Raw genomic sequence first — 26,504 nt, 5'->3', positions numbered from 1 at the left:
ATCGGTCTCTTAGACTATAATGAGACCTGTGACAGGTGGGGTTTGGCTCAACTATCCTCTGATTCAGAGGAAATGGAGTGTGAGAACATTTATACATTTACATTTATTCATTTGGCATAAAGAGGAAAACATAAGCAAATCATCTTAAGGAGACAGTGGTACGAAAAGTGCCACATTACAATGTTTCACTAGCATCAGAATAGTAGCATTCAACCAGTGACTGGTTAAGCCCCCATGGAAAAGATGTGTTTTTAGCTGTTTTTTGAAGTCAGAAAGTGAGTCAGCTTCACGGATGGAGTTGGGAAGGTCATTCCACCAACGTGGTATGATGAAGCCGAAAGTCTGGGAAAGTGTTTTGGTGCCTCTTTGTGTTGGTACAACAAGGCGACGTTCCTTAGCCGACCACAGGTTTCTAGTGGGCACGTAGCTCTACAGAATTGATTTTAGGTATGCTGGAGCAGACCCAGTGACTGTTCTGTATGCCAGCATCAGAGCCTTGAATTTGATACGTGCATCAACCGGCAGCCAGTGAAGAGAGACAAGGAGTGGTGTAACATACGCTCTAAACAACCCACACTAAAGCAAAGTAACAATGAAACTATTTTTTTATTCCTCAGTTACAGTTCTGCTGTGTAGTAGCTACTGCGTTTTACATTTTTATGGCAGTATGGCCTGTAAAAAAATGGCAACTTAACTGATATGTCTTTTCACTTTGTCAGATTGGCCCAGGCTAGACCAAAACACAGCACACCGCAGACTCATCCTGTCTCAAGATGATAGAGAGGCACGAACCTCTGTACTTCCTCAGAATGTACCCAACAACCCTGAGCGGTATGACATAGCCATTGCAGCTCTGGGAAAAAATGGATATGACTCTGGAAAGCAGTACTGGGAAATAAGGGTGGCTGGAAGAAACTGTTATGTTGTGGGAGTGGCCAAAGAATCAGCTCAAAGAAAGGGCATTCTAACATATGGCCCTCGAGCTGGGTATTGGGTTCTTCTCAGGAGAAGAGATGGACAACATATTGCTATTGCTGATAATCCAGTTGTACTTAATTTACCGGATACATCTGTTATTGGGGTCTTGGTGGATTTTAACAGGAAAGTGATAACCTTTTATGATGCGGAAAGGAGGCAGGTAATCTATAAGTTCAGTGGTAATGAGTTTCAGGGAAAACTCCATCCATTTATTGAGACGTGCAGTGACTCTAATATTAATGACCCTCCTTTGATCTTTAAAGAAGTCCAATCCACCAAGTGGCTCCAGGAATGATTTCCATGTATTAAGAGTCTGTTGTTGTAATATGCAAAACAAACAAAAAAAGGGGACAAAATTATCTTCTTTGATAATTGGCTTGAGTGACTACTCCTCATTGTATGCTTGAATGTCTTTGACTCTTTTATTTTAATAAAGCAGCCATATTTGATTAACATCAACATTTATTTTAACTTTTTGTGTCTTTTTCAAAATTCATATTAGTCAACTTCAACTGGTAAATCCAAGAGAAGAAACCACAAATAAAGAGTGGAAAACATTTACATTTTTATTTTCATCTTAGAACACAAAAATACTCTCCAAATTTTTTTTCTCCAATGACAAGAGTTTAAGAATTTGCTTTCAATTTAGATATTATAATATTCAGGGTTTAACACAAGTTAAGCTCAATTGAAAGCATTTGTGGCATAATGTTAAATACCACAAACAATACTTTCTACTTGTCCCTTCTTTTCTTTATAAGCAAAAATCGAGGTTACAGTGAGGCACTTACAATGGAAGCGAATGGGGCCAATTTTTTGGAGGGTTTAAAGGCAGAAATGTTAAACTTATAATTTAATAAAAGCACTTTCTTTAATTCTTTTGTTAACACTCATGTATTATTTGAGCTGTAAAGTTTTTTTAAATCGTCGTTAATATGGTCATTTTAGGGTTTATATTGTTATGTTGTCATGGCAACGATGTTGTAAAATTGGCTATGACTTTACACAGAAAAGGTTAGTAAGTGATTTTATTACACTACAATCGTGTTAACTAATTTTGTTTGTCTTGTGACTATACTTCTGAAACAGTAAGTATTTTAACCTTTATGGATTGTCCCCATTCACTTTTGTGATTTGTTCACTGTATCCCAGATTTTTGCTTTTTTTTTTTTTTTTAAAGAAAAGCAGGGACAAGTCAAGTAATCAACGTTATGCCACAAATGCTGTCGATTGATCATAACTTATATTGGACCCTGAATATTCCTTGAAGTGTCAACATTTCCTCCTTGAACTAAAGAAGAAAGTCTTAGGGTGCATAGATTTTCAAATAGCCTACAGCCTACACCAGTATAACAGCCCATAGAAGACTGGGTTTCAATTAATTCTGAAGAGTGGCCCTTTTCTAATCTCTGCCTGCTGTTCCAGCAACCCGACTATAGAAGTAAGCAACAAAGACAGGGTCCTTCTCCTCTAAGCTGTTTAAAAAGGCATTTCTTTCCTCTTCACTCCATGACTCGAACCACTGTGTCCACAGCCTTAACTGGCATTCAAAAATGTTAGGTGGGCGATCATTCACCTTAAGCAGAGAGAAAATATGAGTAAAAGTTGTGATAGTGTGTGAGGAAAGATTACCTACAATACTTAAAGTAATATTCCAGGTTCAAGACAAGTTAAGTCCAATCGACAGCATTTGTGGCAAAATGTAGATTACTAAATAATTTTTTTGACTTAAAAAAAAAAAAAAAAAAAAGCAGCAGCAAAATTCAAGGTTACAGTGAGGCACTTACTATGAAAGTGAATGGGTCCAATAAAAACAGTTAAAATAAAATGTTTCGAAAGTATAGCCACAAGATGTAAACAATAAACGTGGTAACATTTTATTGATTTCATGATTTCTGTATAAAGTTAATTCCAATTTTACAACTTAGCTGCCATTTAATGCTGTAAACCCTAAAATAACATAAAAACAATGATTTAAACAATAGCTCAAATAAGTTTTAAAAGAAAAAAAAAAGTACACTTCCATTGTACGTGACTCACTTTAACCTTGATTTTGACTTTTTTTTTTTTTTTTTTTTTTTTAAGAAAAGCAAAGAAAACGAGTCAAAATGTTTTTTTTTTGTTTTTGTTTTTTGTGGTAATCAACATTATGCCACAAATGCTGTCGATTGAGCTAAACTTGTATTGAAACCGGAATATTCCTTTAATTTATTCCATTACAAACAGACAAAAATAAATTACATTTACAGACTTCATTAACAAATCAATGGAGCCCATGTTAAAGACTCCATGAAATGCTTGATGAGTGAAGTTTTCTGTGTTGACATAAGTGAAACTTGCAACAGGACGTTGGGGCAGGACATATAAAAGAGCATATAAACATAGCCAATAGGCTTTGGTGTAAAGGAATATTCCGGGTTCAATACAAGTTAAGCTCAGTCGACAGCATTTGTGGCATAATGTTGATTACCACAAAAATTAATTTTGACTTGTCCCTCCTTTTCTTTAAAAAAAAGCACAAATCGAGGTTACAGTGAGGCACTATGGAAGTGAATGGGGCTAATGTTTTTAGGGTTTAAAGACATAAATGTGAAGTTTATAATTTTATAAAAGCACTTACATTAATTCCTCTGGTAAAACTCATATATTATTCGAGCTGTAAAGTTGCTTATATTGTAATTTTTACAGTCATTAAGGGCCTGTTGAAATTACATCATCATGGCAATGAAGTTGTTAAATTGTCTATAACCAAAGTCTTTCTAGCAAGTCAGTCCACTGTTGGCCATCTTTGGAACGCTCTCGGGAGGCTATTCCTGTCATGACAGTGCAGCTCCAGTCTACTTCAATGGAGAAAGACCAAAATCTCAAAAATGGTTGGTCAAGATTACGATCAGAGGACATATTTTAAATCAGCAATAAAATCTGACAATATCATAAATTGAGATTCTTTACCTCATATTATGCTAAAAAAAAAAATCCCTGGCTTGTATAGCTAATGAGCGTGTTCTAGAGTTGTTTGACAGGTGATGTCTGTATTTAAAAGGTGATTGGCTCTTTTAATTTTAAGGCGGGACTTCCTCTCTACATCTGTGGACTGTTTAAATAGAAGTGACCCATCTTTGCTAAATAATCTCTGCTATCAGAATAATACAGAAAAGTTTAGTAAGTGATTTTTAATCACACTACAATCATGTTAACACACGCATTTTGTTTATGTCTCGTGGTTTTATTTTTGAAACAGTATCATTTATGGATTGGCCGCATTCACTTCCATTGTAAATGCCTTACTGTAACCCAGATTTGTGCTATTTTTTTTAAAGGTGCACTCGGTAACTTTTGTCTTCGTGTCAAAATCAACAGTTTTCAGTTTCAGATGCCACTGCAGAAATGTAGTATTCACAGTCAGCCATGATTACTTTAATCAATGAGTGAAAATGTCAAATAACATGACGGTTACTGAGATTAAGCGAGTAGTATTCGGCTGGTCATGTGATTCTAAAATGTCAGCCCCATGTGCGGACCCCCTCCATGTAGAATAAAACACCTTATACAAGGTTAGTGATATGACTGGAGTCTTCATTACAATGTAAGTATTCATGATTTCCTACATATATTGCAAAAATACAATTAATGTGTTTAGGAGTTAAAACTTTTTTTAATGAGGACAAAAATTACTGAATGCACCTTTAAGAAAAGGAAGGGACAGGTCAACATTTATTTTTGTGGTAATCAATATTAAGCCACAAATGCTGTTGATTGTGCTTAACTTGTACTGAACCCGGAATATTCCTTTAAGTCACAGGCTTGAACCATGATTTGCTACTTGCCATTGCTAGCTGATGGCAGGTGTTGGGGGAAGGGTCAATGTTAGATACTCAAATGAATATCTTTGCTTCGTTTTCCCATACATTTTAAATGTGTATATCTCCGAAAGGTTAACTGTAGTCCACATTTAGAATTATTCAAGCACACTTATACTCACAAAACTCCACTTCATAAGACCCTTGACATACAGATCGACCTGCAAAGCATCTTTTGTCAAAGTCACCTGTAATGTGTTGAGCTGATCCAATAAACTGGAGACCTTTCCAGGCACAGCCTTTGAGATCAAATCTTCAAGAAAGCGCTCCTTCTGAGCAGGATTCCATCCCAAAAACCAACTGAGTGCACATCGCTGCTCCTGAAGTGTCACATACGACAATGGCATGGGGTCTACTCTTGCCCCCATGTTGAGGGATGTGCAGGACAGTTCGTCCAAACGTTGGGGGACCATGCCCCCTGAGGCAGAGGGAAAGTTTGTGATGGGGACTGGAGGAAGGTTTGACCAACCATGTCTATCAGACATTCCTAACTGTGTAGCTGTGTAGTTGGAGACTTGTGTTTGGGATGGATCTTCCGCCATTTGGGGCATCATTGAGGCATCTGGTTGGCTTGAGCCTTGGAAAGCCTGATGGAACCAAGCCATTTCTAATAAAGACAGAAAAGGAACATTTAGCCGACAATTTCATGCTGATAATAATCACATCTATAATCTTTAAAGAGACTTGTTGAATTTTTGTTTACTATACAAAACTTTATACGTAAACTAAACATCGTATGACATCCAGCAAGCCACATTTTATACATATTGACACATATCATTACACCTGTAAAAAGACTTAATAAAATGATGCCGTTTTTCCATCTTAACACTTGTAATTGAACTGCATGGTTGTATTCCCTTGCGCAACACTTCCTTACAATGGGCTCGCTAACGTTAGATTGCTAGCTGACCAAAACACAACGGGCAACCTCCCTTTTATAGGTTACATGCATCAGAATATGACCAGAAATAAAATGTTACCCTCGTCGCAGTTAGATTTGTCACCTTCCGTCGAAAAAAAGCATGTTGTTAGTTTCAGCGTCGGTAAACAGGTGGGGAAATGGATATCGACTGAGCTAAGCAGGGAAATGCAAACGGAGCTACTCGCTGTTCATTAAACCGATTGCATCTGCTGTCTGACAGTGGGGGGGCTTTGTATATGTTGCTTGAATAGATTATACAAGGCTATGCCCTGGACCCGTGGCAAACCCAAAATATTATAAAATCCGAAATTCCATTTATTCTTATTAATAATCTGTTAATTTAATGATTCGTCTAAGATTGTGTAAATTGCGGCAAACGATTTCTCATATAATAAGACTGAACCTACGACATGATTGAAGGGCAAGAGATTTCAGTCAATTTGCCATTACTTTAAAAAAACAAAATAACACAATATGTATCTTATTTATCAAAACAATAGTGTACGCGGATAGTATTAGCCTACAGTTTGAATATTAAACTGGCTTAAAAGCGTACTTGTTTGCCTATGTATTGGTTTAATGTTGTCAAATTACAGGAAGCAATCCAAATCTGAACACCAACATTATGAGCAAGATGCTTTAGACATATAACATATGTTTATTGGCCTTTTACTTCGAAAAACATCAAACAACTTCTGTTCTCTGCATCGACTCCGCCTCTTCCGGAATCGAGTGTGGCGCGCTGACGTCATTGGCGAAGGCGTTGCGGTCCGCGCGAGCTACAGAACGAGCGAGGGGAATCAAGATGGCGGACCTCGAGGACGTTACGCTGGACGGGAGGCCGCTCCATTCGCTCCGGGTGGCGGATTTGAAAGCGGCGCTGGAAGAGAGAGGGCTTCCGAAAAGCGGCCAGAAGAATGCTCTCATCAAGAGGCTCAAGGGGGTAAGTGGGAGCTGGTGATTTCTCGGCCGCGCGGAGTCGGAGGGCCGTGATTCGGAGGCCGAGCGTTGGTGGTCTCGCGCTAGCGCGCACTAGCTGGGGTTCTCGTGCAGTTTGTAATGTGTCATCGTGTACCCCCGCTATGACTTGTCTCTGTATGTGTTAGATACGTGCAAAAGCTCCATTTAATTTCTGTGCATCTTTGTTTTACCTGTGTTCTGTGTGGGGACTAGCGTCGCAGCGGATTCGGGATGATGTGGTTGTGTTTACATGTCTCAGGATGGCTATGAACTGTGAGGTTTTTTTAAGTTGTCGGCGGGGTCGCGCTTTGTTAGTGCATAAGGTGCTTGGGGGTGGGGGTCATGAGACGGGGACGCGCTTACCAACAAGTCTTTTAAATAATAGTTTTTTTTGTTTGTTTGTTTGTTTTTGAGAGAGAGATTATATACATGTTGTCGAAACTGGTCTCTTGAATGTCTAGTGCTTTTTAAAATAAACACTGAAGTCGCTTTGCTTCGGTGGGAGGATTTGATTGATTGATGTGTTTGGGCGCCGCCGCTACCTAGTTACTTTTGCCGAGCAGATGTAAACAACTGTCTGTCTGTCTCACTTTTCTGATTAGGGTCGTCACGCTACTATTTGTTACACATACTTAAATGGAGTTATTTAAACAGATGTAGAAAGAACATTATTTATTTTGCAGTTACTCTATCTGAAATATTCATGAATGAAAACATCTCTCGTCTCTTGTTGCTTTCTCTCGTTGCCTCTAATTAAACAACTTAAAGTCATGTTGAAGAGCTCGCAGCTTACTGCATATAATGCAACACTGCGCATGTTATCCAGTTCAAGACTTAGAGGTTTTGACATGTTTCAGTGGCAATCCTTTGCTAAAGTGTGTTACTCTCATCTGCTTTGGATAAAAGCAAGTGCTAAATGAGTAAATGTAAGTGCAACATTTAGTACAGTTAATGAAATGTGTCTTTCATTTTGCATGTGCAATAGGCTCTCATGTTGGAGAACCTTCAGAGAACCTCCACACCTCACATTGGCCTGCAACCTAACTCCCGGGTGAGCTGAATCGTAAAGTTTTATAGTAGAAGTTAGCATGCTACTATTTGTTCTTGTGAGTAGTGTTGTCAAAATACCGGTACTTCGGTACTAAGTCGATACTAAAATAAAAAAGTTGTAACGATACCAGTGTTTCCGCAGTACCGGTAGTAGCGAGCACCGACTCTATCAGGTACCAGCTGTATGTATGCCTGACACATGACAGCTTTAAAATGCTCACAGGCTTATTCTGAATGTGTGCTCTGTTACTCTTTGTACACTGAAATGGACAATCAAATTAAAATTGTGACATGTCCCACTGTGATTTATTAAACCGCTGAAGGCTGCAATCGCACTGTGGAAGAGCTGCGTACTTTAAATAAATCTGACCGCTCATCCACTAAAAACTCCACAGACATTGAGAATCATTCACGTATCTGATGACAGAGCAGAGCACTTATCCATTGTGAACCAAGCAATATTCATATAATTAAAATCACTGCATCTGTGCTTTAAATGTGCTTAACAGTAATAAAATGTAAAACATACAAACACTTCAAAACTGTGTCCTACATTTTATTTGTCAGACTCAAAGGCCAGTGTAAAGACGTGACTTAAAAGTCTTCAATGATCACACTGCGCCGTGACCCGAACTATTTTCCAGGAAAAGTGAAGCTTCTGGCAAAAAAACACACGTCATAATAAAAGCACAAATCTACGTGCCTGAAAATTGAATACAAATATATTACAACTGTATAGTAAAATGTAATGTTCACTGTAGTAATAATAATAATAGTTAATCAAAATATCACAAGCAAGACATAATACAAATAAAAGTTTGGCAAAAAAAATAAAAAATACAATGACATGTTGTAAAGTTCTATTTTCACATGTTAAAAGTTTAAAATATTTATTGATTAGACACCATTTTGATGATGAAATTAAATTAAACTTTAAAAAATGTTCTGGAAATATTACAATAGCATATTATCATATTAGCATATTTTTGCTGTGGTATCGAGAACTGTGAAACTTCACTGGTATCGGTACCGACTACTGACGGTACCGTCGGTACTGTCGCTGGGACTGTGACAACACTACTTATAAGCATAGCTTTCCTGCACTAAAACAACCATACCATTTTGCCTTGCATGTGTACTTGTTTAGATTGGGGAGGAGATGAGTCAGAACAGCTTTATTAAACAGTACCTGGCCAAACAGCAAGAGCTTCTCAGGCAACGCTTGGAGAGAGAAGCACGAGAGGCTGCAGAAACTGATGGTGAGTACAGAAGTATGGACCTGTTTCCACTAGGTCTGGGAATTGCCACAGACCTCCCGATTCGATATTACATCAATATTTAATAGCCGATTCAATACTACATTGCGATTCTGTATTGTGATTTGATGTTACAATCTACAGTATTTAGCTGTTAACACCTTTTTTCTTAGAAATCTAATGTTTACTGAAAACAGTTGTCTGACTTGACATTTCTTTCACTCTGTAATGCAGAATTTGCAGGTAAAAGTTTGGCATGTGCAAAACTACCAATTTTCATAATCGACTAGTCGATGCCTTGTTTGATCTATTAGTTGACTAGTCGTGTTAAAACTGTAAAATGTAAAAATCCATCTAAAATTAGGCTGCAGTCCATGTGACCCCTAAAAGACACGTTTCAAAAGGATATATAGACATTTAGCTCAGCTAGGCTTGTTGCAATTATTAATTAATCGTCTGATCGCGGTTATTTGATCTAACCGCAGTTATGTGAGAGAACTGCAGTTATTTGAGATAACCGCAATTATTTTGCACTAAGTTCCAGTCCCATTTTACTGTCCAAATAAAGGAAGGAACTACGTGTTTCAGTGTGTCATTCAATTGAACTCAACCATCACACCTTAAGAACAAGTGAAGATTAACCGCTTCTGAACCAGACTTGAAGCGCTGTGATGTGTGCACCATCTGCGGAGGTTTGCTCCAGATTTCTGCGAAAACATAAACAAGGATTTTAGTGAAAGCAAAGCGCTCTGGTTTCACTTTCATTTAACAATTGTGTAATGGCAAATGTTATTTGTCGTTGTGGGTTCATAAACGGAGAGTTAATGACATGCAGGAACACAGAGCAGCCCTGTGTCATGCCTGAGATGATAGAATGAAGCAACACAATCTCAAAGGTCTTTCTTCATGTGATTTAAGGGCTTGTGGGTTTAATCAGAGAGCCCTAAAGTAATGCATTAAAGTGAAGAATTTTGGATATGAATATTTTACTATTGCATACTTTAATATACAGTGCATTCAGAAAGTATTCAGACCCCTTAATTCTTTTCACATTTTTATGTTGCAGCCTTATGCTAAAATGCTTTAAATTATGATTTTTTTCCCACATCAATCTACACTCCATACCCCATAATGACAAAGCAAAAACCAGTTTTTTGATAACTTTGCAAATTTCATAAAAAAAACTGAAATATCACATTGACATAAGTATTCAGACCCTTTGCTATGACGCTTGAAATTTAGCTCAGGTGCATCCCATTTCTCTGGATCATCTTTGAGAAGTTGCTACACCTTGATTGGAGTCCACCTGTGGCAAATTCAATTTATTGGACATGATTTGGAAAGGCACACACCTGTCTATATAAGGTCTCACAGCTGAAAATGCATATCAGAGCAAAAACCAAGTTCAAAGGAACTGCCTGCATTGAAGGTTCCCAACAGCACAGTGGCCTCCGTAATTCTTAAATGGAAGAAGTTTGGAACAACCAGGACTCTTCCTAGAGCTGGCCGCCAGGCCAAACTGAGCAATCGGGACAGAAGGGCCTTGGTTGAGCTCCAGAGATCATGTTTAGAGATGGGAGAAACTTGCAGAAGGACAACCATCACTGCAACACTCCACCAATCTGGGCTTTATGGCAGAGTGTCCAGATGGAAGCCTCGCCTTGTTGCAAAAAAGCACCTAAAGGACTCTCAGACTGTGAGAAACAAGATTCTCTGGTCTGATGAAAAGAAGATTGAACTGTTTGGCCTTAGTTTCAAAAGTCATGTCTGGAGGAAACCAGGCACCGCCCATCACTTGCGCAATACCGTACCAGCGGTGAGTCATGGTGGTGGTAGCATCATGCTGTGGGGATGTTTTTCAGCAGCAGGAATTGGGGGACTGGTCAGGGTTGAATGTTCACCTTCCAACAGGACAATGATCCCAAGCACACAGCCAAGACAATGCTAGAGTGGCTAAGGGACAACTCTGTGAATATCCTTGAGTGGCCCAGCCAGAGCCGGACTCAAATCCAATCGAACATCTCTGAAGAGACCTGAAAATGGCTGTCCACCAACAGTCCCCATCCAACCTGACAGAGCTTGAGAGGATCTGCAGAGAAGAATGGCAGAAAATCCCCAAATCCAGGTGTGCAAAGCTTGTCGCATCATACCCAAAAAGATTGTAATCGCTGCCAAAGGTGCTTCAACTAATTGGCACATTTCCACTGCACGTTATGGTTCGACTCGACTCATTTTACTTTTCTGAGCTTGCTTTTCCACTGCAGTTTAGTGCAGCCTCAACGTGGGTGGGATTATAGGCTGATCGTCATAGTTGCGCCGCCTCTTTGCGTCGCCCCATCCAGCTCTCGTTGGATCCTCACCTCGGCTACTAACCAGAGGAACGTCTGCACCTCGTTTATTGACCACGGCATTGTTTTGCACACAGCCATTTCTTTTTACGATTCGAAAGTCGCGTGAACAAATGATACTGCTACCGCTGTTGCTAAATTTAAAACTAGCGGGTTGATGTCCCGTGTTGCAAATCCAGTGACACTGGTAGTGACTCTTCTCTCTGACCAGTCAGTGAGCTGCAGGGTTTTGATGTCACATTTAGTATCGGCTTGGCTCGCTTGGAACCTGGACCGAGGTGGTACTTAAAAAAAAGTCCCAGGTACTATCCACAGTGGAAAACCCCCAAAAAGCGAGCAGAGTCGAGTCCAGCCATACCGTGCAGTGGAAAATCCCCATAAGTACTGAGTTAAGGGTCTGAATACTTATGTCAGTGGGATATTTAAGTTTTTTTCTTTTTAATAAATTTGCAAAGTTATAAAACATCTGGTTTTTGCTGTCATTATGGGGTATGGAGTGTAGATTGATGTGAAAAAAATAATTTAAAGCATTTTTGTGAATGTGAAGGGGTCTGAATACTTTCTGAATGCACTGTAAAATAATATAACAGCTATTCAGGTTGGCTGGGTTCCAATAACAACAGTATAAATGCAAAATGTACCATTGTAAATTGACCAAGTAGAGAACAGATATTTTCAGTATTTTGAAATATTTTGATTTGATATGTAAAGCCTTAAAGGAAATTATGTAAAAGTTAAATATGAATGAATGACTTCTCAAGGTTTATGAAGCACACATACACCTATGACAAAAGCGTGGCAATTTGTATGACAATTAATGGTCATAATCGTGAAAGCCCTAAAACTGACAATTAATCATCATAATCGTGAGAGCCCTAAAACTGACAATTAATCATCATTATCGCAATTATTTGTTTGACAACTAATCGTCAGCCAAATTTGTTAATCGTGACAGCCCTAAGCTCAGCCCTTTAACAATGGAACTGATGGATATTCAACAAATAAATAGGCAAAATAACTATAACTTCTTTATTGCACAAAACTATCTGTAACAGGGTTAAAATGGGAAAGAAGGCAGTATCAGACTTAATATGCAGAATGACTCCTGAAAAATACTCTCCACAGCACCTTACAAATAAACCTATGGCTTATGCATAATAACAGGAACATTACCCACAGCAGAGGATTTGATGTCAGACAGTGAACAAAAAGTGCTTTGATGGCTGTAGCAGCAGTGAATTAAAGGACTTAACGTTAAAATGTGAAGAGGCGGAACTTCTCGGAGAGAAAACCTGTTCAAGAAGAACTTGGCTCAAATTCCTCTATCACTGAGTTAGCATTTTAAGCTAAATATGTATTTTTTCCTTAAAGGTGTTATATGTAATATTTTTACTGTACTAAATCATAAAATTACCATAATATGTCATTAGAGAATTGGGAAACATGCTAAGTTGAAATACTGGCTTCTCTCATAACAGTGCTACAGCCAGTGTATTCTACTTGAAGTTTCCATTCCGGGCCGAAATTTCTGTTTATGTTTTGGCCTGTGTGATCCCGCCCACCGCCGGGTTGCCATATTTGAACAAGTTTGCAGGTAAACAACACTGCGTGCTGTAACCATGGAAGCCAGCAAACGAACTGGATCAGAGATAACGGATTCCACCTGACCAAAAAAGCCTCGCCATACATCTAAATACCACCATGACCAGAGGTGTAGTAAAACAAGGATAAATATTGGAGATGCCTTTGGAAGATGGAGACAGCTTAAAGCCCAGAAATTAAAACAGATGCTGAGTTGGCTAATTTGCATGTCAACATTCTGGCAACCCGAATGAGCTTAGAGTCTGGGGCGGGGCAGACAACTCTCCAATATTTTGAATTTGGATTTATAACAAAATCAATATTTTTTTTTCCCACCCCTAGTTTCCACCAGGTATTAAGATGTGTTTTCGGTGAATCGATCACGTGTGTTCATCCGAAATGCATTCCTGTTTCTATCTGGTATTACCATGCGTCACAAATGCATCTCCTGTAATTTCGAGGGGAGGTCTCTGATTTCATGCCGATATACTGTACATCTATCATCAATGTCACTGTGTTTCTGCATCATAATAAACTGCAAAAAAGTGTCAAAGACAAAGAAAGCATGAAAAAATGGCACACTTTTTCTCCCAGTTGCAACTGAAATTTGATTTAAGCACAAACGCAACCTTTTGCAACCTCAGATGTGTGTGCTTTTTATCTGTGTCTCTGCATGTCGAAATCAGACACTGAAAAATTTCTGTGAAATTCTCGTACTTGTAAATGTATTCGCTTTTTCAAGTTTTCTAATTGGACGGTTTTTTCCTTTTAAAGCCGCACATAACCGGCAAAGTTTAAACTCTTGTTTTTAGCGCAGCGGTTGATTGACAGATGTAGGGTGGTGCTTTGCTGCTTTCCAGAATTAATTCAGGACTGATCTCAAATGCGATGTGGTCACATTCTTTTTTGACTACCTCCGTTTTTGGTTTCAGTGATTCGATCACAAAATGTTTTAGACCCCATTTCCACCTATATTTAGTGCTGACCACTTGTGATAGGATCACCAAAAAAAATCTTAATACCAGGTGAAATTGTGGTCTGTTTGGGCATCTTAGATTAGCATTTTCCAAATGCCACGACTTGATCCCCTTCACCAACTAGCTGAAACCACTTACTAAAAAACGTATTAAAAAAACAATCACACTACTAGTGTGTTTTTTTTTTTTTACAGGAAAGTGATTTTCAAGTGTTTTTTTTTTGTTTTGTTTTTTTGTGTGTTTTATACCGAAGTGATTTTCAAATGAGATTTAATCAACAGATGATTTATCTTGGATAAACTAAAAACTCTTCATTACCAAAAATAGTAGTTAGTTCTCCAACTCTAAAGCTAGGTAACCCATGGACATTCAAAATGACATGTACATATGGGAACCTTTGTTAATGTGTTAACGCTTATTTATTTATTGTAGAAAGAGTTTTTGCATAAGAACAAGAGATTTAAGCAAATAAAATTAAATGCACATTTATATTTCCTTGAAACATCAGTTGGTTAAAAATAAGCCTACATTAAAATTTCCGTGTGTGTGTGTGTGTATATATATATATATATATATATATATATATATATATATATATATATATATATATATATATATATATATATATATATATATATGTGTGTGTGTGTATATATTTATGTATTTGTATTTTTTTTGCAAGATAAATTCTAGTTCATTTGAGTGAAATAATGTTTTTAGTTAATTATGTAATGTTATAGTTAATTATGTAATTGTTCATTATACCACCAATTTAAGCATTAAATAAAGTTGGTCTGCTTGTAATTTGTACAATAGGTCCCATTTAGACCATAAATGGTTAAGATTGTATTTTGTGATTATTTTGGCTACTTTTGCCTTTCTTAGGAACAGATCAGGAGGACCATACAGAGGCGAATGACAGCACAATCTCTCCTGCCCCTAACCAGGTTAGAAACATAAGTACTAATCCTTTGCTTACATAGTTTTGTACAGATTTCGGGTAAACCATGAGTGGTTGGAAGATATGTATCTTGTTTGTACCTGCACAGGGTAAGGCAAAGTGTTACTTCTTAAGCCTTAATTATTTTAGTTAGCGTCATTTGTTGCATGCTTAGGATTGTGTAACTTTTTTGGGCCTTAATTTTACCTTCCTAGTCTAACACATTTTTCTCACTTCTAGGATGCTGAACCTTCCTTAGTTGACCAACACAAACATCTCACTACAGCAAGTGAGGGTGATGAGCTTAGAAAAGAGAAAGAGATGCTAGGGCAGCCATCCCACTCTGCACCTGCCCCGCCTGCCGGAATAGCATCTTTGTCAGTGAGGGTTGTTGGTGAAAGAGGGCCAACCTCAAGCCATGTACCAGTCGATAGTGATGATGACAGTGATGGCGTGGACGACAATGATGACGAGGATGAGGAGTGGAACATGAATGCACGGAGTTGCCATGCAGAACTGCTAAAAAGCCAACCGGTGAGGGAAAGATCTGGTGGCTCACAGCAACAGCAGCAGCCACCCCCCCAACACATACCCTTACTATCACAGCAGCTCAGACAGCCCACTCCTCCCCCATCCCCTCCACCTGAACTCTCTTTCCCCCTCCCAGACACCCCTAAACAGAGCCCTCCAAGTCCGGGTGAGCCCCCATCTAGGCAGCGCATGTCTAGCTCTTCCAGCTCTGGTAGTTCGAGTAGTGACAGTCGTAGCAGTAGCCCTGAACCAGCTGGTGATTCCACAGGACGCAAGCCAGGCCCTCTAACCTTACTGGCACGAAAAATGGAGTCTGAAGGAGCATTTTCTGGGACAGTCAAGCGTGAAAGGGAGGGAGTAGATGGACAAGCAGGGAGAGGCCACCAAGAGGCAAGTGTTTCTGCAGTTACCCACACAGCTAATGTAGCAACAGTTATGACCTACCCTGGCTCTGTAATCTCCAAACAGGGCATTAAGGGTGCTTTTCCACACTGTCAGGCTCCTGTTAGTGTTGTCAGGACAGCAGTGATGGAGGAGAGTGATGCCACGAAGCAGGAGCAAGAAAAGAGGGAAAGACAAAGGGAGCAAGAGAGGCTGAAAGCCCTTGAAAAGGAGAGAAAGGAAAGAGAGAAGGCTTTGGAAGAACAAAAAGCACAAGTACAGGAAAGACGGGAAAGCGAAGAAGCTCTGGAGAGGGAGAGAGAAGAGAGAGAGAGGGCTTTGCAGCGAGAAAGGGAAGAAAGGGAGAAGGCTTTGGAACAAGAGAGACTGGAGAGAGAAAAAGCTTTGGAAAGGGAGAGAGAATTAGAGCGAGAAAGACTGGAGAGAGAACAAGCTCTGGAACGAGAAAGGCAAGACAAGGAGAGATTGGAGAGAGAGAGGCAAGAAAGAGAGCAAGCTTTGGAGAGGGAGAGATTGGAGAAAGAGAGGCAGGAGAAAGAAAGACTAGAAAGAGAGCAAGCTTTAGAGAGAGAGAGACTGGAAAAAGAGAGGCTGGAGAAAGACAGACTAGAAAGAGAGCAAGCTTTAGAGAGAGAGAGACTGGAAAAAGAAAGAGAGCAAGCTTTAGAGAGAGAAAGACTGGAGAGAGAGAGGCAAGAGAAAGAAAGGCTAGAAAGAGAGCAAGCTTTAGAGAAAGAAAGACTGGAGAGAGAGAGGCAAGAGAAAGAAAGGCTAGAAAGAGAGCAAGCTTTAGAGAGGGAAAGGCAGGAGAAAGAAAGACTGGAGAGAGAGAGGCAAGAGAAAGAAAGGCTAGAAAGAGAGCAAGCTTTAGAGAGGGAAAGGCAGGAGAAAGAAAGACTGGAGAGAGAGAGGCAAGAGAAAGAAAGGCTAGAAAGAGAGCAAGCTTTAGAGAGGGAAAGGCAGGAGAAAGAAAGACTAGAAAGAGAGGAAGCTTTGGAGAAAGAAAGATTGGAAAAAGAAAGGCAAGAAAGAGAGAAAGCTTTGGAGGAAGAAAGATTGGAAAAAGAAAGGCAAGAAAGAGAGAAAGCTTTGGAGAAAGAAAAGCAAGAAAGAGAGCACGCTTTGGAGAGAGAAAGATTGGAGAAAGAAAAGGAAAGAGAGCAAGCTTTGGAGAGAGAAAGATTAGAGAAAGAAAAGAAGGAAAGAGAGCACGTATTGGAGAGAGAAAGATTGGAGAAAGAAAGGCAAGAAAGAGAGCAAGCTTTGGAGAGAGAAAGACTGGAGAAAGAAAGGCAGGAAAGAGAGCAAGCTTTGGAGAGAGAAAGATTGGAGAAAGAAAGGCAAGAAAGAGAGCAAGCTTTAGAGAAGGAGAGACTGGAGAGGGAAGCTGCTTTGGAGCGAAAACGACAAGAAATGGAGAAGGCCAAGGAACAAGAGAGGCTGGAAAGAGAAAAGGCTTTGGAAAAGGAAAGACAAGAAAGAGAAATTGCTCTAAAACGTGAGAGACAGGAGAAGGAGAGGCAGGAGAGCGACAGACTTGAGAAGGAGAAAGCTTTAGAACAAGAGAGGTTGCAGAGAGAACAAGCTCAAGAGCATGAGAGAGAAGCCCAAAAGAAAGCAGAAGAGGAGAAGAAACGAGTGTTGGAAAAAGAGAGAGAAGAGAAAGAGAAGGCTTTGATAGAAGAGAAGCAGAGAGCCCTTGGGGAGAAGAAAAGACTTTTGGAACAACAAAGAGTGCAGGAGGAAAAAGAAAAGGCTTTGAAACATGACAAAGAGGAGGAACGAGAGAAAGAAAGGGAGAGCCGTCTTCCTCCATGGAAGCGTGGTCTCTCCCATTCAATTGCCCATCCTCTCGAGAGTCCATCATCAGAGAAACCTAATGAGAATAAGGCAGAGGAATCGCAAAGTGTCAGCAAAGATGCTCGATCTACAGAGCCTGTCCCACAAAAGCCACCAATGCTATTATCCCCTCAATCATCCTCCAAGAAGTCCCGGTTCCTCAGAGATACTCCTCTCCCATCCTCTCCAACTTCTGTGCTGAAGAGACCTTGTATCTTCTCAGACAGCCCCACTTCACAAGGCCCTTCCATTACATTAGCATCTAAGCCTGGGAAACCAGTGAAAGATGATATTGCTCAGGCCCCTCAAAAATCACCACCGACTGTGAGGCAAGGAGTTCTTGTTTCAGCACCCCAAGAGCTAGAGAGCAAGACTCCAAAGTTGGCTGCCCAAGATCAAGAGGAAGAGAAGACAGTGGTTTCAGAGTCTTGCAAAGTTCCAAAGTATAATGCGGCAAGCCAAGACACTAAATGTCAGACGCTCAGAAGAGTTGAGGATCAGGGTAAACCTCCTTCATTCCCACCAAAGGAGAAGAAAAGAGAAAGGGATAAGGAGGTAGAGAAGAGAGGAAGAAAATCATCATCCTCCTCCAGTGATTCCTCCTCCTCTGACTCGGACTCTGGGTCTTCATCCTCCTCACGATCCTCCAGTTCATCATCTTCCTCTCAGGAGAAAACCTGTTCCACTTCAGGTGGTAGGAGGGTGAGTGGTTCAAAGGTTCCTCGTCTTTTCATGTCTCACTCGCGCTCTCTCTTTTGCTCTTCAAACACTTCTGAAACATTGCACATAACTGTATGAGCATCGAAACCATCAGGCATCAATTGGGAAAGGCCTAAATCTATATTTGAGTGCTCCTCATAAAAAAATAAAATAAAAAATAAAGTAAGCTTTGTGTTTAAATAAAAGTGGCAGAAGTTGAGCAAATTGGAAAACTCTCAAACACAAATGAGTATTAGAGAGCTGGCAAAGAGCTGAATAAACTTTGGTGTCTTTGGCTCTTCAGAGTTTTTCCTTTTTTTTTTTTTTTTACTTCTGCATGTTTATTTACATTCATCTGTATGTTGGCCCAATGTACTACAATAGTGGGTAAAAAACTAAATTCAAGAAGTATGATGAATGAGATTTTTTTCCTCCTATCATTTCACTGGAAACTTCTTAAGCATGCGCCATTTTCACTACAGTGCATCAGGAAAGTATTCACAGCGCTTCACTTTTTCCACATTTTGTTATGTTACAGCCTTATTCCAAAATGGATTAAATTCATTATTTTCCTCAAAATTCTACAAACAATACCCCATAATGACAACGTGAAAGAAGTTTGTTTGAAATCTTTGCAAATTTATTAAAAATAAATAAAAAAAATCACATGTACATAAGTATTCACAGCCTTTGCTCAGTACTTTGTTGAAGCGCCTTTGGCACCAATTACAGCCTTAAGTCTTTGAGTATGATGCTACAAGCTTGGCACACCTATTTTTGGGCAGTTTCTGCCATTCTTCTTTGCAGGACTTCTCAAGCTCCATCAGGTTGGATGGGGAGCGTCGGTGCACAGCCATTTTCAGATCTCTCCAGAGATGTTCAATTGGGTTCAAATCTGGGCTCTGGCTGGGCCACTCAAGGACATTCACAGAGTTGTCCCGTAGCCACTCCTTTGTTATCTTGGCTGTGTGCTTAGGGTCGTTGTCCTGTTGGAAGATGAACCTTCGCCCCAGTCTGAGGTCCAGAGCGCTCTGGAGCAGGTTTTCATCAAGGATGTCTCTGTACATTGCTGCATTCATCTTTCCCTCGATCCTGACTAGTCTCCCAGTTCCTGCTGCTGAAAAAGATTCCCACAGCATGATGCTGCCACCACCATGCTTTGCTGTAGGGATGGTAATGGCCAGGTGATGAGCGGTGCCTGGTTTCCTCCAGACATGATGCTTGCCATTCAGGCCAAAGAGTTCAATCTTTGTTTCATCAGACCAGAGAATTTTGTTTCTCATGGTCTGAGAGTCCTCCAGGCGGGCAGTCATGTGCCTTTTACTGAGGAGTGGCTTCCGTCTGGCCACTCTACCATACAGGCCTGATTGGTGGAGTGCTGCAGAGATGGTTGTTCTTCTGGAAGGTTCTCCTCTCTCCACAGAGAAATGCTGGAGCTCTGTCAGAGTGACCATCGGGTTCTTGGTCACCTCCCTGACTAAGGCCCTTCTCCCCCAATCGCTCAGTTTGGCTAGGCGGCCAGCTCTAGGAAGATTCCTGGTGGTTCCAAACTTCTTCCATTTACAGATGATGGAGGCCAATGTGCTCATTGGGACCTTCAATGTATCAGAAATTTTTCTGTACCCTTCCCCAGATCTGTGCCTCCATACAGTCCTGTCTCGGAGGTCTACAGACAATTCCTTGGACTTCATGGCTTGGTTTGTGCTCTGACATGCACTGTTAACTGTGGGACCTTATATAGACAGGTGTGTGCCTTTCCAAATCATGTCCAATCAACCGAATTTACCACAGGTGGACTCCAATCAATTGTAGAAACATCTCAAGGATGATCAATGGAAACAGGATGCACCTGAGCTCAATTTTGAGTGTCATGGCAAAGGCTGTGAATACTTAAGTACATGTGATTTTTTATTTAATTTATTTATTTATTTATTTTTTTAATACATTTGCAAAAATTTCAAACAAACTTCTTTCACATTGTCATTATGGGGTATTGTTTGTAGAATTCTGAGGAAAAGAATTAATTTAATCCATTTTGGAATAAGGCTGTAACATAAAATGTGGAAACAGTGAATGCTGTGAATACTTTCTGGATGCACTGTATTTTAAATAGACGATAGCATTTCAGCTATTGTTGATTATAATCATCATTGATCATACTAAATCTAAATTGTTTAACTCTTTTTCAGTTTGAATTGCATGACACCCTAATTTCTTGTGGGTTGGTCTAACTACAAATTGAATGAAAAACAAAAAAGAAAACTCACATGCATGCTCATACAAACAAAGAAGAGCTTAAAAGTTTACTTTCCATCTTCCTCAGTCTAAAGAAATCCAGAAGGATAACTCGTCTCAGCGCACTGAAAAAGTTGGCCAAACTGTGGTTGTGACTGGAAAATCTGCTATATCCCAGCGCAAAAAACTAGGCTTCACGGAGCAGGAGGAAAAAGAAATTAACAATGAGGATGCCATCCAAACCAAGGTCAGTTATCAACCAACTTTTGCCTATCTTTTGGAACAGCCTTCGCATTGAGACTATTCCTTAAAATTGTGCCTCAGTAGGCAGATAACCAGATTTGGAACAGAGAACGGATGTTTTTTTTAGCATCCTCTACTAGACTCAGTCTGTGTCTGTGGAACTTGCTTTTGCTTTAACACGATAACCAAACTTTATTCATAACTATATTTATACACTGCACTTTCCCTTTACAACTTCAGGAGCCCTGCCTTGAACTACAGGATGGGAAGAAAGAAAAGAGAGGAAGAAAAGAAGATATTGAGGAAGATGACACTAACAAAGACACTATGAGGTCTGTCTTGGGCTACTTCTTTATCACGGTCTGCTCCGATGCACCAGCAATGAAGGAGTGCATGAATAACTTTTTTTTTTAATTAACTTGCATTACTATGGCAGTTTACAGTGGAGAGATATCCAGCTATTGGCAGAGATAAAAATATTTTATGATCATTTTGAGGTTGGATAAGAGTGAGGTAGACTACATGGCCAAAATTTTGTGGAGACCCCCTTTTAATTAACATGTTTGGCTTTTTCATTGATTCCAGACTAATCTTAATGCCACAACATACAGTGGCATTCTAAAGAATTATGTGCCAACTGCGAGCCAGGGTCCATCACCAAATATCAGTGTCTGACCTCAGTGATGCTCCTGTGTCTAAATCGGAGCAAATCCATGCAGCTGTATTCCAACATCAAGTGGAAAGCCTTTCCTGAAGAGTGGAAGATGTTATAGCATCAAAGAGTGGGATTAATCCCTATTGTTTTGAAATTAAATGTTCAGAAAGCACATATGAATGTTGATGGTCAGGTGTCCACAAACTTTTGGCCATATAGTGTATTTCAGTTGTGTTCATGATATACTATGTGAGGCTGGTGAAATATTTTGGTTTCTCATTGAGCCATGTCAGTGCTAAACTGACATTGTTTGGAAGTGACTGTTCAGGAGCAGATCAGCGATTAAATCTGCACTACTTGGAGTAACATTGTACCGAAAAAGTAGCCTGCTGGAAACACACACAAAAAAAGCGCTGTATAATACATGCACCATCTGCGGACGTTTGTGCCAAACACCCACAAAAATATAAAGAGGATTTTAGAGTTGTGGAACTCGAGTTTGGACTCGGACTCACACACACATACGCACGTGCACAGGCACACTCATTAGTCAACCAATACGCTTGTATGTTACTACAGAGACTAATGTATAACATAGACTACCGAGGTGGCTGGCATGACGAAAACATAAAGACTGGTATGTATCCAATGTAATACAAACTAAACAAGGCAGTTTCACACAACACGGGACCTGACAACTGGTAAAATTGCGTGTGGTGTTTGTGCAGCCAAGACGGTGCTTGCATTGCGGTTTTATTGTGGATAAAAACTTAAAATCAAGAACTTCAAGTCACCCACATCATGTCTTTCAAAGTTGACTAAAAACAGCATATTGAAATAAAAATAGTATTAATATTGGATATAAAGTAAACTAACCTGTTTATTATTGATTGACTATTTTCAAAGCACCGACGAGCTGCTTAAAATACATTATTTTACAGCATTTGTCCACCATTCACAATATTCAACCATGCACAATAAAATATTAGGATATTTTGGGCAGTTAATTATAATGTATGAAGCTAAACTTCATGTTACGAGATTAATTTATTTGGTTATGATGTTTTATTTGAAATGTTTATTTTATTTTTATTGTAAACCACCGGGTATCTTATGCACCTCTTTTTTTAGCCTACATCTGACACTTTTGAAGGACAATTCTGTTAAATTTATGACTCAACATTATTATTCTCCATGTTTTGTGGTTAAAGAAGAGCTCAGTTAAATTCTTTGGTTGGTATTTAAAGATTTCAGACTGATTGCAGACCAACGCGGTGGCTGCTCAAGCAAATATCATTTATTATTTTATTTTTATTTATCTTCTGTGGCAGCTGCTGCGAGATGCACACAGACACATCAGGGATTTAGGTACACGAGCAGCACACAGAACAGCCCTGAATTGTGCGGTTTCCCGCAAATTAACTAGAAAATAATGTCCTTGATGACATGACCCTTATATTATTTGTGGGCTTTTCCAGTGTTTTTGGATGTAGCATTTTCAGTCAAATCGTGAGATGTAGCTTCTTAGCGAGTGCTAATTACTACTGTGTTGACTAATTTGTATGTACTGTATTTTCACAAATCAATCGGCAGATAGAAAAAAATTATTCAGAAAGAAATCTCAGTATAGACTTTCATTTTTTTAGATAGGGATAATTTTAAATTAAATTGACAAATTGAAAATGAAGTAGAAATAAAAACTAAATTAAATTCGAAACATAACCTTGATGTAATGACTAATACATCTTTCACATTCTTTAGTCTATGTTTGAGTGGAAGGGAAGAATCAATAAGTAAAGGACAGTTTTGTCTTCATATACCTAAAGCATATGCTTTCATTCTAAAACCAATTTGAAGTTTGTTCAGCAGGATGCTAATCATAAAATAAATATATGAAAGGCAACAGAGGTGTTTGTTACATTTATATTGACAAACTGTTTTTCTTGGTTGTGAAGTTTTTTTTGTTTTTTTTTTCTCCCCTTTTTCGCCCCAATTTGGAATGCCCAATTCCCAATGCGCTCTAAGTCCTCGTGGTGGCATAGTGACTCGCCTCAATCCGGGTGGCTGAGGACGAATCTCAGTTGCCTCCGCATCTGAGACCGTCAATCCGCTCATCACATGGCTTGTTGAGCGCGTTACCGCGGAGACATAGCAAGTGTGGAGGCTTCACGCCATCCACCGCGGCATCCACGCACAACTCACCACGCGCCTCAACAAGAGCGAACCACAAGCAGCATATAGCTGAAATTCATCATATGAACTGCATGCTTTTGGGGGTAAATAAAGAAACTAAAGATTGTTTAATAGCATAATTGCAATAGTAGTGGGGATCCTCCCAAATCTCATTTGCTCAGTAGAGGAAAATGTGTCCCAGTTTAAAATGTAAATGCATTTGAAAAGCCATGTCTTTCTATGCGAGTGTTTTTGCAATGGAAGTCTGTGTTTTTAGTAGTATACAGAATGCAGTTTCTTGACGAATACAAATGATCATGCATTTCACAATAAAATATGCATGCAAAAATCGATTTGTGAAGTTTCAGTGAAGTTTTCATTCACTGAAAGGTCCGTTCAAACCAAAATCACATTTTCCTTGTCCAGTTGCAATAATTCATGCCAAAATTTCACCATCCAAGTGTTAGTGTTCCCACACCTTTTGTCCAATGAATTTCCTTGACTTTTCCAGTTTTTTGTACTTATTGAATTTTTTATTTTTATATATATATATAATATATATATATAATTTTATCGAAATTGCACTTGCAAAAAGCAGTTTCTATCTGATGAAATATTTTAGAGCTGAGCATAACTAGAAAAAATATATATTGACTAGAGAAATTTAAATATATTAAAAAGCAGTTTCTAAATGATGAAATATTTTAGAGCTGAGCATAACTAGAAAAAAATATATATTGACTAGAGAAATTTAAATATATTAAATATATATTGATAAAATTAGTTAATTATAATATATTTTTACTACCAACCCCGGAGTCGCAAGTTCGAATACAGGGCATGCTGAGTGAATCCAGCCAAGTCTCCTAAGCAACCAAATTGGCCCAGTTGCTAGGGAGGGTAGAGTCACTTGGGGTAACCTCCTCATGGTTGCTATAATGCTCTCAGTGGGGCGCGTGGTGAGTTATGCGTGGATGCCCTGGAGAATAGTGTGGGCCTCCACATGTGCTACGTCTCTGGTAACAGGCTCAACAAGCCACGTGATGAGATGCCTGGGTTGACGGTCTCAGATGTGGAGGCAACTGAGATCCGTCCTCCGCCACCCGGATTGAGGCGAATCACTACGCCACCACGAGGACTTAGAGCGCACTGGGAATTGGGCGTTCCAAATTGGGTAGAAAAAAAAATTCTATATTTTTATATATTAACTATAATACTATATAATACTAATATATATTATTATATAGTCATTTAATATTAAAATATTATAATTATATATTATAAGAATTGCTATTTGTCATCATGCATTGTGTTCTGTTAATGATTTTAATAATTATTTTTTATAATTATTAAAAATATTCACTTTAGGGGAAAAAAAGAGATTTTAGTCATTTTCATGACTTTACCAAGCCTGAAAATCACAATTCCCCCGTCATTTTATGACCATGGGAACCATGGTGTCAGTTAAATACGTCTTGTAACAAATAACAATTTTGCAGTTAATTATAAGAGCGCGGAAGATTTACGGACAGGCAATGAGTGCGGCTGCCTCTCAGCCGGTGATAATGGGGTCCTCTTGCTGTAAGTATCGCGTACCTCCCTTTCTCTCATCCAAACATGGCAGTGCTGCGCGGTTCATTTGGCCAATAACCCGGGTCTCAAGGTGGCCGATTAGTTTTAAACGAAATGTGTTAAATGAATAAGCGAAATCCCGTTCGTTTCCAGTCATTAGAGAGGCTCTGATTGATGCGTGATCGCACTGTGCATCATGCTGCGTGCGGGTGAGGGAGGAGAACAGAGATACTGCTCAGCGCCTCTTTATTCACATCCAACAATGCGGCGTAGCGTGTTTTGTCTTGCGTCTCTTTTTGTGGTAACGATATGTTAGAATCATTGCGCACTTTATTTGAATCGATGCCTGTTTTTGCTCGTTTTAGCCGTCACTTGAACGCTGTGAAAGGAGATGAAAGAACGCCTCGCGTGTCACTGAACTCTGAGGGATGATCAGTGCATCATTTATTCCGCGTGTAGCCTGGAGCATTAATTTGGAGGTTAATGTGAAACTGCAGTCGCAAGGTTATAGATATTGCATAGATGTGTTTGTGTTTAATACTGCTTAAACTGGTGTTTGTTTTTGTATGATACTTGTGTAGAAATTGGCAGGTAATGTTGCTGGTATAGATCAGATATAGATTGATAAGTCTGTTTTGAATTTCAGAGCTATTAACCAAACACATTTTTTGGTTCATAAATTAAGGATCATGGTCTATTCTGCCCCTGCCATCTAGAGTTCACCATGAATCTGACTTTACCAGATTAGTTTTCCACTAAGATGCATAATATTGAGTTCAGTTCCACATATAATTTTGTCTTAATATACTGTATATTTGTCCATCATTTAACAAAATCTGTTGGTGCTAAACCAGCTTTTTACTGTTGTTATAGCAAATATGACTGATAATTTTTACATACTCCCCTCTCTTCTTTTCTCCTGTCTTTTTCATGTTTCTTAGTACTGAGGTGAAGGAAGCTGTCATGGCCGAGCCTGAGAAGGTTCCAGAGAGCAGTGAGGAGGTAAGAGCACAGAGAAGTGCTGGGACAACCCAAATCTACCGTTCTCCAGGAAAGGGGGCTGTAGGCATCCTCCACATAAAGAGGCACCTTATTTACAAATGGATGTCACTCATCCCCTACTGACTTTTTGATCTCTCTCAAAGCATAGCAGTTTCAAAGAAATTAATATTTAGCTTACATTTATTTACATTTCGTCAAGCTCATTAAGTCCTCTCTTTTTCCAGGTTTGCTCTGTCAGTCTAGAGATATTATAGGCACATGCAGGCATACCAACTTGAT

At 39.3% G+C, this 26,504-nt stretch overlaps 3 protein-coding genes across 5 annotated transcripts in view; 2 read left to right on the top strand and 1 right to left on the bottom strand.

The window, feature by feature from the left end:
• The window catches only part of si:ch211-14a17.10 (putative leucine-rich repeat-containing protein DDB_G0290503), a 31,097-nt gene extending 29,660 nt beyond the window's left edge, over positions 1 to 1,437 (top strand). For both annotated transcript variants that reach the window (XM_051700248.1, XM_051700246.1), the window contains exon 41: positions 720 to 1,437. In XM_051700248.1, coding sequence (XP_051556208.1) covers positions 720 to 1,273 — 554 coding nt within the window. In that variant the 3' untranslated portion in view covers positions 1,274 to 1,437. The remainder of the gene's footprint in view (positions 1 to 719) is intronic.
• Positions 1,438 to 2,177: 740 nt separating this feature from the next.
• Positions 2,178 to 6,322, bottom strand: c6h14orf119 (chromosome 6 C14orf119 homolog). Its single transcript, XM_051700293.1, has 3 exons — positions 5,822 to 6,322; positions 5,027 to 5,445; positions 2,178 to 2,554 (listed from the first exon to the last, which is right to left on the bottom strand). Exons 2-3 carry the CDS (start codon positions 5,441 to 5,443, stop codon positions 2,381 to 2,383), a joined length of 591 nt encoding a protein of 196 aa, XP_051556253.1. The 5' UTR covers positions 5,444 to 5,445; positions 5,822 to 6,322; the 3' UTR covers positions 2,178 to 2,380.
• A 216-nt stretch (positions 6,323 to 6,538) lies between these two features.
• LOC127442317 (apoptotic chromatin condensation inducer in the nucleus-like) overlaps positions 6,539 to 26,504 on the top strand; it is a 36,359-nt gene continuing 16,393 nt past the window's right edge. Inside the window, exons 1-9 of one of the 2 annotated variants that reach the window (XM_051700242.1) lie at positions 6,539 to 6,706; positions 7,709 to 7,774; positions 8,921 to 9,032; positions 14,821 to 14,882; positions 15,116 to 16,611; positions 16,768 to 18,349; positions 20,670 to 20,828; positions 21,065 to 21,156; positions 26,165 to 26,225. In XM_051700242.1, coding sequence (XP_051556202.1) covers positions 6,569 to 6,706; positions 7,709 to 7,774; positions 8,921 to 9,032; positions 14,821 to 14,882; positions 15,116 to 16,611; positions 16,768 to 18,349; positions 20,670 to 20,828; positions 21,065 to 21,156; positions 26,165 to 26,225 — 3,768 coding nt within the window. In that variant the 5' untranslated portion in view covers positions 6,539 to 6,568. Of the gene's footprint in view, positions 6,707 to 7,708; positions 7,775 to 8,920; positions 9,033 to 14,820; positions 14,883 to 15,115; positions 18,350 to 20,669; positions 20,829 to 21,064; positions 21,157 to 26,164; positions 26,226 to 26,504 lie in introns of both variants that reach the window. The other variant, XM_051700241.1, reaches the window with a different exon arrangement.

The sequence above is a fragment of the Myxocyprinus asiaticus genome, chromosome 6, assembly GCF_019703515.2.
Source record: "Myxocyprinus asiaticus isolate MX2 ecotype Aquarium Trade chromosome 6, UBuf_Myxa_2, whole genome shotgun sequence".
Lineage (NCBI taxonomy): Eukaryota > Metazoa > Chordata > Actinopteri > Cypriniformes > Catostomidae > Myxocyprinus > Myxocyprinus asiaticus.
This window is presented reverse-complemented; position numbering and strand designations above follow the sequence as displayed.

Coding starts and splice junctions, on each gene's coding strand:
- c6h14orf119 (XM_051700293.1), bottom strand. CDS start 5,443: ATGGCTTGGTTCCATCAGGCTTTCCAAGGCTCAAGCCAACCAGATGCC. Junction 2,555..5,026: donor ATCAGCTCAACACATTACAG/GTGACTTTGACA, acceptor TCTCTGCTTAAG/GTGAATGATCGCCCACCTAA.